Genomic DNA, 17,330 nt, shown 5'->3' on the forward strand with positions numbered 1-17,330 from the left:
CACTTTAACAATTCTTTCTGGAGACAAGCATTAACTAGTGATTAGGAAAGGATTTTTCTCAAAGGAAGAAATATCAATTAGTGACTGACCTCCACTTGCAATTTGGTGGGAGTTCAGTTCCCTAGCATCTGTCCTGTTGATGAGCTTTCCCAAAGCCAGTAAGCTGAATTTGATCTGAACATCCTAAATACGTTTCTCTAATGCAGCTGCAGGTTTAACATGTTCCTGCATTACAGTTCCAGCAGCCACCTTAGTTTATCATCTGTCCAAAAATAAGACTGAAAACCCAACCCCTTGTTGGATTATCCCTTGAAATTTTTAGTTCAAATCTGTTGCATTTTGAGGCACATAGGCAATGGCTTAACTGGAAGTGAAGATAGACGGCTTTCTTGCCTTCTTTCTTAAACTTTTAATCGAGTGGGTAGAAGGACTCATTTGATGCTTAGTGTGGCTGGATTCAAGCTGAGGGAAATTAAGACTTTCCTACCCTCACGTTCCAGGTCTTTGTTTTTTCTTGCAGCCTTCGACATTTTCTCTTCACGTCTCACAGCAGATAAAGTTACAATAACCCTCCTCCCACTGAGGTCACTGCTTCTCACTTCCTTGTTGCTTCAAACCGGTGTTGTTATTTGCATGTAGCGATAATAATTTTTAATCTAATGAGCATAATTTTTAATGTCCAGATGTAACAAAACAAACTAAATGATTTTAAAAACAATCCAAGTTTAGAGCTCCTAACATGTATGTCCAGATTTTTGCATTCTTTGCTTCAAAGGGATTGGTTTTTTGCAAGGTTTCTTCCTTTTAGATATTTGTTTGATTTTAGTAATTATTTTTGTTCTTGTAATAATGCATTTACTTTTGCTTTGCTGTATAAAGCTAAATTTTATTGTTCCATTAAAGCACACATGGTAGTGAGAATTGAGAATGGATATTATCTGTTCATTTTCTAAGACATATTGAAGCTTGTACTTTGCGTTGTTTTGTTTTCACAATTGTTTCAAGGAAATCTGTGGTTTTTTTCTGAAGTTCACATATGAATTAACACTTTACAAACATTTTTCATCACTGACAATTTCAATTCCAGAACTGATGTTAAAAAAATACTATACAGAAGTCAGTTTTGAAATGATCATGTTTTTCCTTTCTAATCCCATATCTAAAATTTTCAGAAAGAAAAAGTTAATTTTTTTATTCATAGAAAAAAAAAAAGTTGGTGAATCTTGAAGTTCATTATTTTCTCCCTTGTAATAAAGAGTATGATTAGCAGTGTTTCCTACAAATAAGAGGCAAAGGCAGCTGCAGCTGCTGAAAATTGACCTGTGTAAAATGACAGACATCAGATGTCAGGCAGTCTTTAGTGAAGCCTATAGAAGAGCAGAAGAGGTTTTGAAGCCATCACTCTTGGAGATATTTTCAGAATGAAGTGTTCCAAAGCAGGTTTAATTTTTTTTTTTTTTTTGATAATAATTAACTTGGTCCTCTAGTACAAATAACTATGTTGCTGTCTGAAGACTAAAAATTGTGTTAGCGTATGCAGATGTGTGATATTACTGTTTTTTATTGTGAGTAGTAGTGACTTCAGTCTTGCATTTAACAAAATAATAATTCCAAGACTGTAGTGGTTAACTTCCTTTCCCTTTCTTCTCCCTGCACGCTCCCTTCAGAGTTTTGATATTTGTCATTAAGTAGCTAGACATTGTTTCCCTTATGTGATAATAGTTGCTTAAATGTTAAGAAAAAGGATCAAAATTGTCATTTTCTTTAAGTTGATATGAAAAATCAGATTAAGTAGAAATATGGATTTGTTGCAGGTATGTACATGAAGCCTTTGTTCATGTCAAATATAAAACCAGCATACATTTTCTGTTTGCCTAAGAGGAAAGGTGTGCAAATGCTGACTGAAATTATTTAGGCATTTAAATTACATTCAGGTTCTTCTAAAGCACAGTTGCTGGGTTCTAGTAGCAGGTTACTGGTTTTGTTATTTTGGAAAAAATGAACTAATAGTATTTTACTGTACAGGATATGAGTAATAACAAAAATTAAATTTTTGGAAACATTTTGCAGGTTCCAGCTTTGCAGTTGGGGACTCTGTATAAACCTCTGGAGCCAGCTGTTCACCACTATATTCTTTCAATCACTCTGAGGTGTTGATTTTAAAAGAATAAGTTGCTGTTCCTAAAGTCTACAAACTGAAAATATTTCATAGCAGGCCTGTGAACTTACATGGATTGGTTATATTGGTGCCTATGCATGGTGTGTATAATAAGGACCAATTCATGTTTTCATTCAAAAACAGCAAAGAAAACTATTTTCTTTAATGGTATGCCAGATTTATCCAAATATTTCAGCAAGTCTGTATTACAGTTTGTCAGCAAACTGGGTACAACCAAAGTGTATTTTAAAATCATTTAATTAGGACAGATTCATTTTCACTCCATGCCACTACACAGCAAGACTTGCTTGTTCATATTTCCTTAAATTTATTCTGGAACATGTCCAAGTTCAGCTTTAATGAGTAGCCTATCCTGCTAGTTACATTAGGATTTATTTTCCCCTAGAGAAGAGTGTTTGAATTGGTAGTTTTTTAACCTGTTCAGTTAAATGAACACATGTTCAGAACTGCATCTTAACTCTTGAGTGTAAAGATTTGAGAAATAATTATTTCTATTGTTGTTACAGTTTTAAAGTGCAGTTTAAATAGTGGTTTTAGACTCCAACTATGTGCCATAACTGTTTTAATATGGTGATGAGAGTTGATATGAAGTCACATTCAGTTGCTTAATACAAATTTAATGATACAATATAGAAACAGATCTGACTTGGTTTACTGAAAAAATTATTTGTACTTGTATTTTCACTTATTGCTTGAATATATCTCTTGGGTCATAAAACTTGGTTAAATATAGCTCAGTACCTTATTAATGATGGATTTTCTGTATTAACAGGTGCATTTTGGTAGCAAACTTGTATTTTAAGTTCTTTTAAATGCATTATTTGTGTTTCAAAACTATTATAATAAATTCTGAATTATAAATGTTCTTTCATCACTAGCCAGGTCTAGTTAAAATTTCCTTTAAGCAACATTTGCTGCACACATGGTACAATACTACCCCCCGCCTTGATTTTTTTTTTCTATAAAAAAGGATTTATTTTCTTCAACTTCCCGTTCCTCCAATGTTATCTGAAAAGGACCAGTAGACTTTATTCCTATGGGATTGTTAAAGTACAATAAACGTAGAATTTGCATATTCTTTAAAAAGAATTCATACAGTTATTACCCATAAGGGACTATTTTATGTAAAACTTTGTTTTACATTTAGCATAGTTCAATACAGTAGCTGTAATATGTATTAAATGAATAGTCAAACTTCTAAAGCAAAACCTTTTCCACTGTCATATTGTATGCTGTGATTGTCGCAGCTCTTCACAGACCTCCCCTGAAGTACATGAATTTGTTAATACAAATGTGTTATTTTAGATAGAATTATTGCAGATTCATGTTCATCCTGAATTTTGCTGAAAAAGGTTTTCTACCTTCTTTCTCCCTTCCCAGTTTTACATTAGGGAACCTGTCTTTTTTGAAATATTCAGACCCTTTTTTCTGAAATATTTAGTTTTAATTCTGCAAAATAATATTCAGAATTAAGAGGGAAAAGTAGAAAATATACGCTATGTGAAAGGATAACAAAAGGAAAAAGAACAGAAAGGAAAAGGACAGAATGGATAAATGTTACAGTACACTTCTGCAATGATGTAAATAATAAAAAATCACAATACATAGCTTGGAAAAAAAAAAAGGGAATACTAGGAAACATTGATTGATATCACCATGCATTACATTTTTTTCCATGTAATGCCTGCAAAAGCTTTGCTAACATGCGTATCTAGTTTTCCATCTTCAATTCTACATAAAAGTAAATGGTTTGTGCTGCCTGTTTTAATCTTGAGTTTTAAAATAGATTTTTTAATTTATTTTGTGTGTATATATATATCATTTTGTTTTATAGGGATGGATTTTCCCAAGTACAGAATCACCTTGTATCCTCCTTTAGTTATGCACACCTTTTCTGCTTAAATTAATAAATTACAGAGCTTGACTTACTATCTAGGAAATTCTAGGAAAGCAAGTTCAAATTCTAACTTGGGACCAGCATTAGAAAAGGACACAGTGTTGCAGTCTCCACCTGGGCTTTTCATGGAACCCAGAGGTTTTCTTCTAGTGTCTGTTTGGATACAGGTACCTTTACATGGAGGAATGCATGTGTATCTGAGGAGCTGAAATGGGAGATGTGTTTTATCTAACTGTGTCCACAAGAGAGTGATTGTCATGTACCCTCTCATGCATGTTGTGTGGTAGAAATTGTCAGAATACGTTCCAAGCTGTTAGTTCCTTTTGGCCGTCTATCTGAGTCACTGTTTTTCTTTATTTTTTTTTAACCAGGCAGCATCTTTCCCTATTTGTCTGACTTAATACTAGTATTATTTTCAGCTTTTGTTTTATCTCTCCTTAAAGTAGTTCTAATTTTCTAACTGACTTATTTTTTGAAGTGTAGATGATAACGCTTTTTTTAAATGGCTTTCTTGCACCAACAGATTTCAAATGTGTTTGGATGCATTCTTTTCTCAGATGGCCACATGTGGTATTTGTACTTTTTGGGAGAAGAACATTTTTAGGAAAGGTGTGCAGTGTGTTTGAACTTCAAACTGAGAGACAGGAAGAGCTTCAGGAGTTTTGTACAGATATTTCTTACCTGTTTGGTGACCAACTGCGCTGCAGTTGATGAGAGTAGTGATCTCAGGCGGTGAGACCAGCATGTGGTCTGCTTGTGTACTCTAGAAAGATCTTTACACGGCTGTCAGCAGAAAAGGCAGGTAGGACATGCTTAGTTCCCCCAAGCAGGGCAAATGTAACTTTTCTTGTTCTAAGTCACTGTTTGGTGTCAGTGACTACTGTATTAAAAAAAACCAACAAACCCAAAACAACCAACCAAACAAAACAAACAAAAAAAACCCCAAGGCTAATGTAAGTTCTCTTCTGAAAAGGCCTCTAATGAGTTTTGATTTTCCTAGCAACAGAGGCTGTACCAATCCAGAATATGGTAGTTCCAAACTTCAAAGACTGATAGTTTCATTCAAACAGTAGACTGCTTTTTTTTTTCATTCTGAACGAAATTTCTACTACCAGACACAAGGCTGAGTTCTCCTGTATAATCATGAAATGTTTTTCCTTCATCCATGTTTTTTGTGCAAATGGCATTTGAAGCTGGCAGCACAGTTGTGTCATTATCTTCAAATGAGTTGCAACTCAGAGGCAGTCTTGTTTCTGGTTTCCTCCCCTTCTCAACATTTCTGAGACAGGCAATCCTGATTCCAAGCTTTATGAGGTTGAAAAACCTTGGTCTAAAGAATACTGATTACTATTACAGAAGGCTATAACATCTGTTTTTGTTTGTTCTTTACATCCATTTTCTGTATTTACATCCATTTTCTGAGAATCTTTCATGAGTATCTTCTTCCATAGGAATACATTTTTCTTTTATTCCCTTGTTTTTATTTTTAGTGAGGAGCAATGGAATTGGCTTTTGTGGATGGGCTTTATCTGTGAAACTTTGGTCTATGGTGTAGACATCAACAGCTGAGACTATCTTAATCTCCCTTTATAGGCAGTGGGCAGAAGTAGTGACCTGCAGAAAGCAGTTCACTTAATCCTCAGACCTAGAATGAATGGATCTCTGTTACATATATAAGTGCTGTTTTCTTTCCTTTTACCTTAAAAGGGTCTATACAGCCATTTAGGCATGGATGTTTGTTTATACTGTAGGTATCTAACACTTGATGAGACTAAATCCTTTTGTTCCAGAGAAAATGGTTTTCAGTTAGCTGTTTCCTGGTATTGACAAGGAACTGAAGGAGGAGATGTGTTTGTGACTTAAGGTGAATGCTTATATGTGCAAGTCCAAAGTCAAAGTGATGTCATTAGCTTTGGCTATACTACTGTGTCAACGTGGTGGTTGATACGTGTCTTCTGATGTTCAGAATGCTTGTTTCCAAACCATGTTTCATATGTCACACAGGCCTTACCTGCAGTTTATGGGTCAGAAGTCTTAGCAGCAGAATATTTTACTATTCTGCTTCTTCATCTAGATGATAATGATCATGGGTCTGAGAAGTGATGATGTGCTTTTTTCTTCACAGTTTTCTTGGTGAAGGGCCGCTCTCCCAATCAAGTGCAGAATGTGCAAGGAAGTCTACTTCTTATTGCCAGAATTTTGTGTCAGTTCGTGATACTACAGATTTTGGAGTTTGAGCATCAGAAATGGGCTGTTTCTCAATTCATGGAGCCTCCTGCAGAGGGTCTACTGCTAAAATGATCTTGTGTATGTTAGGTCATATGACTGCAAGCATTTTCTTGTGCAGCCAGATAGGAGACGCAGTGTATTGTGACTGTTTGTGACAGTTCCTTGGAAGGTTTTGATTTTGCTGATTTTGGAGACACTAGAGAAAATAATGCGAAATGGCACAAAAAATACATTTCAGTGGCGGAGCAGGAGGTGATTAGGGCAATAATGATAATGTTGTAAATATGCTTCAGGAAAAGGTTCCAAAATGAGAATATTGAAGAGCCTTTGCAGTTTTTGTTGAATGTAGCAAATCAACCTGTTGCTTAATTTCAGGTAATAGTGTATATATTAGAAAGAAAAAGTAACTTACTGACTTCGCTATAGTTGTGGTAGAGCCTTCTCGTTGGTAGTGGACTCTGTTGTCACAGAGTTTATTTCCAAACAGAATGTCCTGTACCTTACACTGCCCTCCCAATGCCTGTCCCCACCTGTCCCTACCTGTCCCTCCTCCCCAGTTATAAGGTAAAAGGCATTGAAAAATATTAGAATCACTTAATGAGCTCTGTAAGCCAAATATGGAATATGAAAAGAAATGTGGAATGTGGGGCTTTTTGTTTGTATTTTGTTGTATGGATATTGTCTGTATGGTTTTTTTTGATCACTGGACATACCTCATCTAATGATTCACTGTAAACTTTTAAATAAAAATTTTTCAGAAAATTCAATTTTTGAACAGATTTCTTCTGTGTTTTTAATAACTACACAATTTTATGAGTAGCTCTTATTTTGGTGGGAGTACTTGGGAATTGCTTTTATTAAATATTTTAAAACCAACAGATAATTAGATAAAAATATATGATTTTTCCTCTCATGTTTTGGGTGGAGATGTGAAACATGTAACAGAAGTTCTATTTAGGGTGAATTTCAGTATAAGTAGAATCAGCTCTTACAAGAAGAAATTTAACAGGCACACAGCTCCAGCCTTACAAACTAACTGCTTATCGTCTGGTATTCTGTGACTAAGTTTTTAAATTGTTATTTTTATGAACCAAAGTAATGATTTTTCCTTTTTTTTTTTTTTTTTCTCTCTATTTTAAACAGGACCAAGCGAGCTCATGTCCCACTAACAGAATGCATATTTGAGCTTCCTAATTTGACAGTTCAAGCAACTAGAGCTCAAACCCTTCTGCTTCAAACTATTTATCAGAGCTGGTGTCATCCTGTTGGAAATGTCAGTTCGGTGGTGGTAAATGAAGCTTTACTGAATGAGGTTTTCCAAACTTCAGGTAAATATGTGATGCTTTTGGTTAAGTATTTATTATGGTACAGAGCACTGCTAGTGAATGTGCATACAACTATATCCTTTAAATCCAGGTTTTTACTTATAGTAGTTAACAGACAGAATGTTTTTTGTGTGTATATGGGTATTTATAGCTTATGCTTAAAATCCAGGATGTAAGCTAAGCCACCAAGCTTCACTCCTTGGCACCAATTTCTGGATGCATTTAATTTTCCCATACAGGATAATTTTTCCATGCTTCCCTCATCTGAAACATCCACCCTTGCTACCTTATATGGTGCAATGTTGTAACTTCAGATCATTCAGAGGTGAAGCTGTTGGAGGAAATAAAAAAATACTGGATTATTAAGGGCTTTATTAATCAATGGCATACATTGAATTTTTTTTTTTTAAAGATCTGCAGATGTTTCTCATCTGGTTTCCGAAATAAACGTTTCTTAACTGTTGTGAAATTGCTGAAGATATGCAAGTCTCAGTGGTGGTGATATAAATAGTGAAATTGGTTACCTGTCATCTTTTTGCAAAACACCCATGGATTTTGGGATTAAATTAAGGATTTTGATGAGTTTACAGAAGAGACCACAGTCTTCAACTGCATAAAGGTCATCCAGAAGAAGTGAATATATTGTTTTCTTTATATTTCTATGCAGGCTAGAATAATTTAGACCCACTATTGTTTAGATCCATTATTGTTTATCTATTGTGAATAAACACCTAACAAGAATAATTGAGATCTTTTGGAATCTCCATCATTACCAGTCTTGGAGAATGTGTTAGGAGAATAATTCAGATGTAGTAAATCATGACTTGAAGCAGAGTGGTAGATTAGACTACCACTGGAAGTCTTTATCAGTCCTATTTTTCTTAGTCCTATTTTCCTTTTTCAATCTTGTTGTTTTTTAAAGTTAAATCTGTGTTGATCTGATGGTGCAAAAGAACTGTGGTATATTCAGGTGTGTAACCCTTGGAATAACTGTTTTAAGTGCTTAGTTTTTCCGTCTTTCCTAAAAGTCACTGATTCTCTTCATTCCTTGATTCTGTGTTAGTCACCAAGAATGAGATCGTGAGGTTTTATTTTCAAGTACTGATACTTCTGAAGGTAGCAGGTTTACAATCCACACCTCAGAGAAATGTGAAAATACAGTAATTTGATCATTTCAGATGGTCTTAGGGTTTGCACAGTTCCAAACTAAGGTGTTCCATCATTTAACATGTTTCAGTCCTTCAGTTCAATGAACTGTGATACAACTGTGCTAACAATATATCTGCAGAATAGAAATATGGAACACACATTTTAAGTACTTTCAATAAAGTAAATGAACAGTATAGTACACTTGTTTTGGTCTTCTCTTGTTTGCGGCTTAGCGCTTGACCTAGTAATTTTTATACTTCCGTAGTTGTACTTTGCATTAACTAGATAAAGGCAGCTTTGAGTTCAAGGCTATGATTGCTGTCTACCCTTTTGTCCTAATTCTTGCCTTGGTTGATGCTGTAAGTCTACTACCTTTTGTTGGAATACCTTTGTGTAAAATTTAGTATCATGCCTTTTTGAAAATCATCCTTGTACTTAGTGTCAGCTTCCACGTACTTTAACAGTAGCATGTATGTGTGTAAGCTTCTAAAAAAACCTGACTAATTTCACAGGGAAGTTGGAATTTCAGCCTTTTTGTTTGTTTGTTTTGTTTTTTTTGTGTGTGTGGTTCGTTTTTTTTTTTTTTTTTTTTTTTTTTTTCCAGTGAAGTAACTGAGGATAATGTCGTCAATACAGAACTTTTCGGTAAACAAGACACATCTGTTAATCACTGATATTCTTTTACTAACTTTTACTTAGTTTCTCCAACATAAAAGAACAGGTGATGAATGTTCCTTGGGAGTCCTTGATTTGGGTTCCTGCCTGCCATCACATGCTCCTGTGCTCCTCTGAGCTTGTGCGGATCGGCCTTTGATGGGCTGATGGCTCCTGTGGTGGGCCTGGGAGTAGCCCGGCAGAGTATTATTTGGGCTCCCCCTCCTGCCATTGTCTCTCTGAGCATCTTTGTGGGTGTACAGATGAGCTTTTATTGTAGAACCTAACACCTCACAGAAATAACAGGCTTTTTGTCAGTAGTATTGTGTTTTCCATCTGATCACAGCTCATTTTTAGCTATGCATGGAAGTACTACAAAAGTACTTCAAGAAAATAGCTTTCTATCCTTGTGGTGTTGTGGATTAATTGTTCCTTTGATCAATTTTGTACAAATAATGCAAGTATAAACACCTTTGCTTTGTTTTATTTTATAGCTCTTTCCCTTTGTTCCTTGGCTTTTTCTGATTTTGTTTCTACAAAATTGTAGTGTTCTTGCCGGAAAAATCAGCAATACAATTGAAGATCTCTGTACCTTCACTTTATCCTATTTCCCAGGGGATCTCTTTCTTGAAATTCATTGCTTTCATTCTGCTGTTATAAGAATCATAAACTGTGTGTTTCATGATTATCTCCTAATTATCTTCTACCTTTACATTTCCAAACTTCTAAAAGCTATCTTTCTAACTAATTAGAAATATAGCAGGACAAACAGCTATGTCTCTATCTAGATTCTTATCCCCTGTTAAAAATAAAAAAAGCCCTGCTGAGACATGACATTATTCTCAAAAAAAGAGAAAGGGCTTATGTAGTTTATCTTCCTGTTTTTAATGCTCTGCTGTTATCCAGAGATTTCCAGCAAATTTGCCTACCTACGGCCTGGATCACAGGATTTTACACATTCTTGATACACGGTACAACACCATGCTTTTTTGTCCTTTGTGGACAAACTGTGCCCTCCTATAGAAATGTTCTAGTTATGCGTTACCATTTCAGATCTGTTCTGCCAATTTTGAAAATAAACTGAGACTTCAAATTTTTCTTCTATAGTTTACTACTTCACATAGCTAGGCTCAAATGTGTTTGCCATTTGTTTACATATCCTACATCTCTCAACTGCCTATGTCTGTATTACCACTTTTCGTGTGGTGACTGAAGAGAGTTATTGGACTGAAACAGTTGTTGCTGAGCTGCTTATGTCTTTATTGAGGCTTTGTGCCAGGTGCTTTATGTGAGTGAGTGATGTGCCTCCATAACATATTGATTCAGTATTACTTGAACTCAAAAGTGATACCACAAGCCTTTGTATCCTCTCAGCATGGATCTTTTTTTAGCAGGAATTATGGTCCCTAGTTGTATGCTTTTTCCAACACAGCCACCTCCTCCAGTTTTAAAACTGCGTTGCTGAAACTGTGCTTACAATATGGACTAAGACATGCTGTAGGGAGGGAACAACAGATGAATTAGGGGAAAGAAGAAAGGAAAAATGGAAGGGAAGGAAAAACGGAGAAAGAGGATCAGCTAATAAAAAGTGAAGAGAGATGCTCAGGAAGACAAAGCAAGGAGAAGCAGGTAGAAAGAGTAAAAAAGCAGTAAAAGTTAAGAAAGCCAAAATTCAATAGGAAGACAAGTACAGATAGATACAATAGTTGCAGGAGGAGGAGAGAACATCAGAGAACAACATATGACTGCTGGCCTTTTGACATGCTGTGGAGAGTCTCACAAGGTATGAAGGCCTCTTTGGGAACCTGTCTGCTGGGTAACTGCTTGAAAGACTTTCTCTGAATGTAGTTTAGAAGGGGAGCTCTGCACTGTGTATTTCCACAAACATAGGAACAGAATTTATAGCTAGTATCTGGGTTCTGTCCTACGGTTTTATCTGGAGCAGAAATGTTTTTCTGCTCCAAAACTTCCTTCAAAACTAGTTTAGGCTGAAGGTGGTGTAGGGATTCACAACAAACTCTCAGGCTCTGTCCTGTACAAATTCTTGTTGGGAACAGATTCACGGCATACAAGGAAGGGAAAATTGCTTGAAGATTAACACTATTATGTCTCCCACCTACCTTCCTCCCCTTGCTCTCCAGAAACCTTCTAGTAGGAGAAAAGCACTTTCCTCCAGTATTTCATAGTTTGTTAGTTATTAGGCTTGCTGGCTTCATCAGATAGTCTGAGAGTTTCTCTTTTTGATTAACTTGTCCAAAGGCAAGCTGTCTGAAAAAATAAGTTTTGAAGTCTCAAAAGCAAGTTGTGTGTGTTTGGTTTCTGATGGAATTTAAGAATGAAGTGCCTGTACTACTTTTAAAATTTGTATTTGCCATACATATTAGTAAGGCCTAAAACTATCAGTAAAAAGACATGTATGGTACTGTGACTAGCTGTTTGAGCTCAGAACTTGTGGAGGACAGGTGAAATAAGTATTTCAAGAAGGATATATAGTTTTTACACTAGTTATTTATTGTAAATATGTTGAAATATTATTGCCTTCCTTCGTTTGGACTATTTATTTAATTCTGCTAAGAGCAGATTATTAATTGTAACTGATTTGGAATTTAATGATACAGGTAATGGCTTAATGGGATTTTTGAAAGCACCTAACTCCCTTCATTGCAGTGACACCTTAGCACTTTTGTAATCCATAGTTTTAAATGCCTGTTTGGCAAAGGTTTTTTTCGGGTGTCAGCTGGTATTTTTAGGGTTCAGAGAAGCCAAGACAATTAAAAAATTTGATATAAATATAAACAATGAAACTTATTACTTGAATGAATAGGCTTTATCATTAAAAAGTACGAGAAAGATTCATACTACCTAAAATAGGAGTTGTGCAAGAACAAAAAGAATAGAAAATTTAAAATAGTAGATGGGAATACAAAGTGACAAAATACAAAATAAGAAATGGATAACTAAAACAGCTGCAAACAACTGTTTGCTCTTTTTTATGGGTCAAGAAAAAGGCATTATTAACTTTTTGATAGTGCATTAGATCTAAAATAGGAAAAAAAGAACAAAAGCAATCTTCAGCCCACACGTAGCTCTTTGGAAATTTATGTTTGTGTTTTGGTTTTATTTTATAATCCTTTTGGTATACAAGCACAACAGTATGTTACATGTCAGTTAAATAGTATGTTAGTTCTTATGCCTGCACATGCTTGTGAAACATCCTGATTTTGCATTTCATCTGCTATAAATGTGGAAACAAACATGAATCTGAAATGCATCATGCTTGCTACATTTCTGCAAGTAGATGTATTGAAGTTAATAAAATTCTTTTACAATTATTATTATTACTCAATTTATTTTACAAAAATAAGTGTACCAAATATCAAAATTTTAGAAGAATAGTGCCAGTTGAGATCCTTCAAAGGTTGAGCATAATTAATCCTATGGAGTAATTTTATTGTTTATTTTTTCATTATTTGTTAGTAGGTACCTGAAGCACTCAGTTTCTAACCATTTCAGGCTGCCAAGAAAACATATACACAGTCACACATGGCTTTAGTTTACTCTGGAAAACTGGAACTTGCTACCACTTTTTCCTTGTCCTATTCAGGTAGTTCATTATTTTGTTGACAGTTCTGTTCCATTAATCTGGTATTTTTGGGAAAATTGCTTGCAGACCTTACATTTCTCTGTTGAAGGTGATCAAATAGGCATTTGAATCCCTCATGTAAATGATGTCTTAAAGTTAAAATAAAATCTACTTTCCAGAAAGTAACTGTAAAACTATTTTATGCAAGATTTCATGTGGGATACCTTAATGGTTGAATAATAAATTTTACCTCATAAAAATGAAATTCAATAATACAGTAGCTTTCTCAGCGCAGTAGCATCTGGTTGAATCTCATGAGAGCCAATATTTTCCAACTCATTAGGATCATGTCGTTCTGTATGTCGTCAACATTGACTTAGCCAAGCTACCTTTACTTACATAACCGCCAAACTATTAAATAGGTCTCTTGTGGAGTGAAGTCAAATATTCCTCTTATTTTGCTTTTGCCTTGGAAGAAGAGAAGAAAATGTACATACTGTAACATTTAAACATCTGGTCTAAACCACATCAGGGTAACACTGAGGAAAGTAACAGGATTCAGTATTCTTCCCAGGTGTACATATAAAAAAGGGTTGTGGAGCTGCTGCATAGTTCTTTTAACCACTTAGGAAAAAGACTGAAATAAGTGACTTGCCTTTCTAATACCCCTGTTTTTAAAACTACTTTTTTCCTCTTACCTGCTCCCCTGCCACCAAACCCCAAAACACAGAACCCAGCAGAAGCCCAACATTTTGAAGTTTAGTGGTAATGCAGGTTGTTAAGCTCTAATCACTTCCTTGCAACATATTGGCATTTAATCTCAGTTTGTTCCACATAACGTGGCCAGTTTTGGCGTACATTTTGAGGAGTATGACTTAAACTTTCTGTTTAAAATCAAAGTGTAAGAGTGTATTCTCTTAAGTAATTGCTTGGGAGTGGCAAGACACAGCTGTATGAAACTTGCATAGTATAAACACTTCACTGTCTTGCATGGGTGATTGTACCCACATGTGTCCTCATCCTTCATGTAGGCTTCTGAATGCAATGCTTAGTAAATAGTGTTTTTATACATCGTACATTTCTGTGAAAGTCTGGTAGATTATCGGCTCTAATTTCAGATGGAAACAGAGTGTGTTTAAGCAACCTAAGCACAATTTGTTCTTTATCTCAATTATTTGGGCTTAATACAGTAGTGTATAATCTTTTATTTCCTCTTATTATAGACATTTTCAGTGTTTGTCTTAAGTCATGAACTGACATACACTGAACATGGGATAGGTAGGACATTTTATCACTTTAATTTGTAATGAGTGGGGTTTAGCTTGCTGAGTATCTTCTTAATAAATCACCTGCCTGAAGCAATAATTTGGTAGTGGCTTGAAATGAGGAACTAACATGTGAAGTATGCATGTAAACCAGTAATTATAATTGCCTTTTTATTTTTTCCGGTCTAATTAATATACACTAACAAGCTTTGAAATCGAAAAATATAGCATTCTGATGAAAGAATGGTGGTAGGCATACTTAAGGCATTCGTACAAGCTTAACTCTTGATTTGTAACGTTGTGCTAAAGAATCTAATGTACTTAATCCACTTGAGACTTTTTAAATGTCTGTTGTGGTGAAAGTGAATGTATACATAGTGTCAACATCACAGTCAAGGAGAAAAAGAACAGCTAAAAAAATCAATAGGTTGTGAAAGGAATACATATATACATGAAATCTATAGATATACATAAATGTATATAAGCTTCTTAAGTTGAATTGTGTTTTAGAATGGCTGGAGAGCTCAGTTCAGTGTGTATGTTGAAATTAACAGCGAACTCTTGTTGGGTATGTTGGTGGGCTACCAAAAACAAGACACCTAAGCTTAGAGCTATAAATAGTGCCCTTCCTCCAGAGTCTGTAGTTTATTTGCACAAATAGCAATGGAAGCTGTGACTGAGAGCACCTGTTTTGTTTGTTCAGCTGTTAGCTTTATGTTATTTCTTGTTCTATTAAGAAAGGCATGTTTGGACAGCAGGGAGGTGGGCTGCCTTTTTGCCTTGTTCTAGCTGCCACGTACTGCATCAGGTGAAAAACTCTACAGGGAGGTTGAGGTGGTGGCTTCTTTTCTAAGAGCAATAGAACATGTTGAGACTAAGCTGATGGAATTCAGTGTTATGACAAGAAGACTGGGAAGAACATAAGTCATGAATCTGCTGCATACTAGGAAGTGGAAAATTTCTGAGAAGAGCTCAGAGCAGACACAAAGCTTCAGAGATAACAGAAGGAAAGATTCTTTTTTGGGGGAGGACCTAGAGAAGTTGTTGTCAAATTTAGAGTGAACCAGGAAGCCATCAGTGGTTGCTGATATAAGAATAAAGCATGAATGAGAAGGCCATGGGTGTGTTTTTGGTGCCTGTGTTTTAAGAAAAAGGTGCATGCAGAGGTCCTGCAACAGAAGTTGCAGGATGCCAGTCATGCTACCATTTGCTGAACAGTTCCTTTCAGAAGAGCAAAAGGAAACTATTTCTTTGCCCCTGGCAAAAAATAATAAGGTCGTCAGAAAATTCAAGTTGGAAGGGACTGCAGGAAGTCTCTAGTCCAATCTTTTGCTACAGTCATGGTCAGTTATGGGATCAGACCAAGTTCCTTAGGGCTTTATCCAGTCAGGCCTTGAAAATCTCCAAGGGTACCTCTCTGTGCAACCTGTACCACTGCTTGCTTGTTCTCATGGTGAGAAAGCTTTTCCTCCTATCCAGGCAGAACCTTTCTTGTTTCAATATATGACCATTGTCTTTCATCCTCCTACTGTGCACTGCTGTGGAGATCTAGCTGCGTCTTCATCACAACTTTCTCATATATACTTGGAAGGCTGCTAATATGTCAAACGAATTACTGCTGTTTTTCACCTTTTTAAACATTAAAGCAAAATCATAATTGAGGAGTCCTAGCTAGTGCTAAAACTCAGTGACAGTGCCTCTAGAATCCGTTTCCTGTTCTAATTCTCATGCCAACTAGATTTAATCTGAGCTTCCATGCTATCAGTACATACAAACTCAGTCACACTGTTGTCTGATTAATAAGTATACTAGTGTATAACATCGAATACTTCCAGCTCAGACGATTGCTCTGTGGTAGTTTGAGCGTGTCCCTCTCCTTTTCCCCTTCAGATTAAAGAATCCTACTTTGTAGGATATTGGATCAGTTTATATAGTGAGATATTCTGAGAGGGAAATGAAAATGAATACAGGTGATACAACACAAACAAATGATCAATAATTTGTCTACTAACTGTATAATCTTTTCTGTTTATGGTTTCATGGGACCTCCTTTCATCTTAAAATGTGAACAAAGCTGTTGTGTGCTGCTAAAACAGCCTGTTACAGGGTTTTGTTAACAAGTTTCGTTTCTCAGGCTTCAGTAGTTGCCATTTAAAAATCTTAAATGTGAGCTATCACGTTCTGTAGTGCTGTTTCAAAAGGCCACTGTTGGAGTGAACATAAAACAAACAAACCTCCCCAGTAAACAAATAATAGGAGATCCTTAACTCAGGCTGTGTGTATGAAAATATTATACTTCAATTTTACAGTCTTCCTCCTTCTAATGGTTCTGTACTGTTCAGGTGAATGCCCTGTATGTGCATTAAAATAATGTCAGCTATTAAATTTCAGCATCCAGTTACAGTTTGGTATAAGAATCCCTTTCTGTGCCGTTCATCTCTCCATAATACATCTATGTCTTCCCTTTTTTTCTCCATTTGGGTAAATAAAAGTATTAAAATTTCTATATGGACATGGTTGAAAAACGTGTGGGAATCTTCCCCACTTTTGTCAGCTGCAAGTGCCAAGAATTGTAAGCATTAAAAAAGAGCACAAAGATAGTGACTAAACTAGGTACTTCTCCAAATTACTGTAGATCCAGAAGAAAATGTTCCAGGTAAGTTTTCCCATGCGGATTGTCACTTACAGGTGTTACATGCTCACTGAAGATCTTTTCTTGGAAAAACAAAACCCACTATCCTCAGGTTTATGCATATAAAAAGAAAAAAAGGTAATGAGCAAAGATTGTATTGTATCACTCTGTTTTGCATTTCATTCAGTCTGAGTGAAATAGCTTGTTCAGTTTGTAATGCTGTGCAGGACAGTAGTTTTGCTTGAATAACAACATGGGATGTTTTTGCTGTTGCATGGTTAAAGTTAATAAAAATGCTTTGTGATCCTGAAACAGCTTGGATCACTTTAAAAGGAATTGAAACATCTTATAGCATATCTTCCTCCTTGTTATGCAGAATGAGAAATTTTGCAGTGTGGAAAGTATCCAGCTAATTAG

At 35.6% G+C, this 17,330-nt stretch overlaps 1 protein-coding gene across 10 annotated transcripts in view; it reads left to right on the forward strand.

The window, feature by feature from the left end:
- Nucleotides 1-17,330, forward strand: part of VPS13B (vacuolar protein sorting 13 homolog B) — a 491,276-nt gene that overhangs the window by 108,105 nt on the left and 365,841 nt on the right. For all 10 annotated transcript variants that reach the window (XM_075495027.1, XM_075495031.1, XM_075495030.1 and 7 more), the window contains one exon: nt 7,449-7,633. In XM_075495027.1, the coding sequence (XP_075351142.1) occupies nt 7,449-7,633 (185 nt within the window). The remainder of the gene's footprint in view (nt 1-7,448; nt 7,634-17,330) is intronic.

This window comes from Mycteria americana, chromosome 2, assembly GCF_035582795.1.
Source record: "Mycteria americana isolate JAX WOST 10 ecotype Jacksonville Zoo and Gardens chromosome 2, USCA_MyAme_1.0, whole genome shotgun sequence".
Taxonomy (NCBI): Eukaryota; Metazoa; Chordata; class Aves; order Ciconiiformes; family Ciconiidae; genus Mycteria; species Mycteria americana.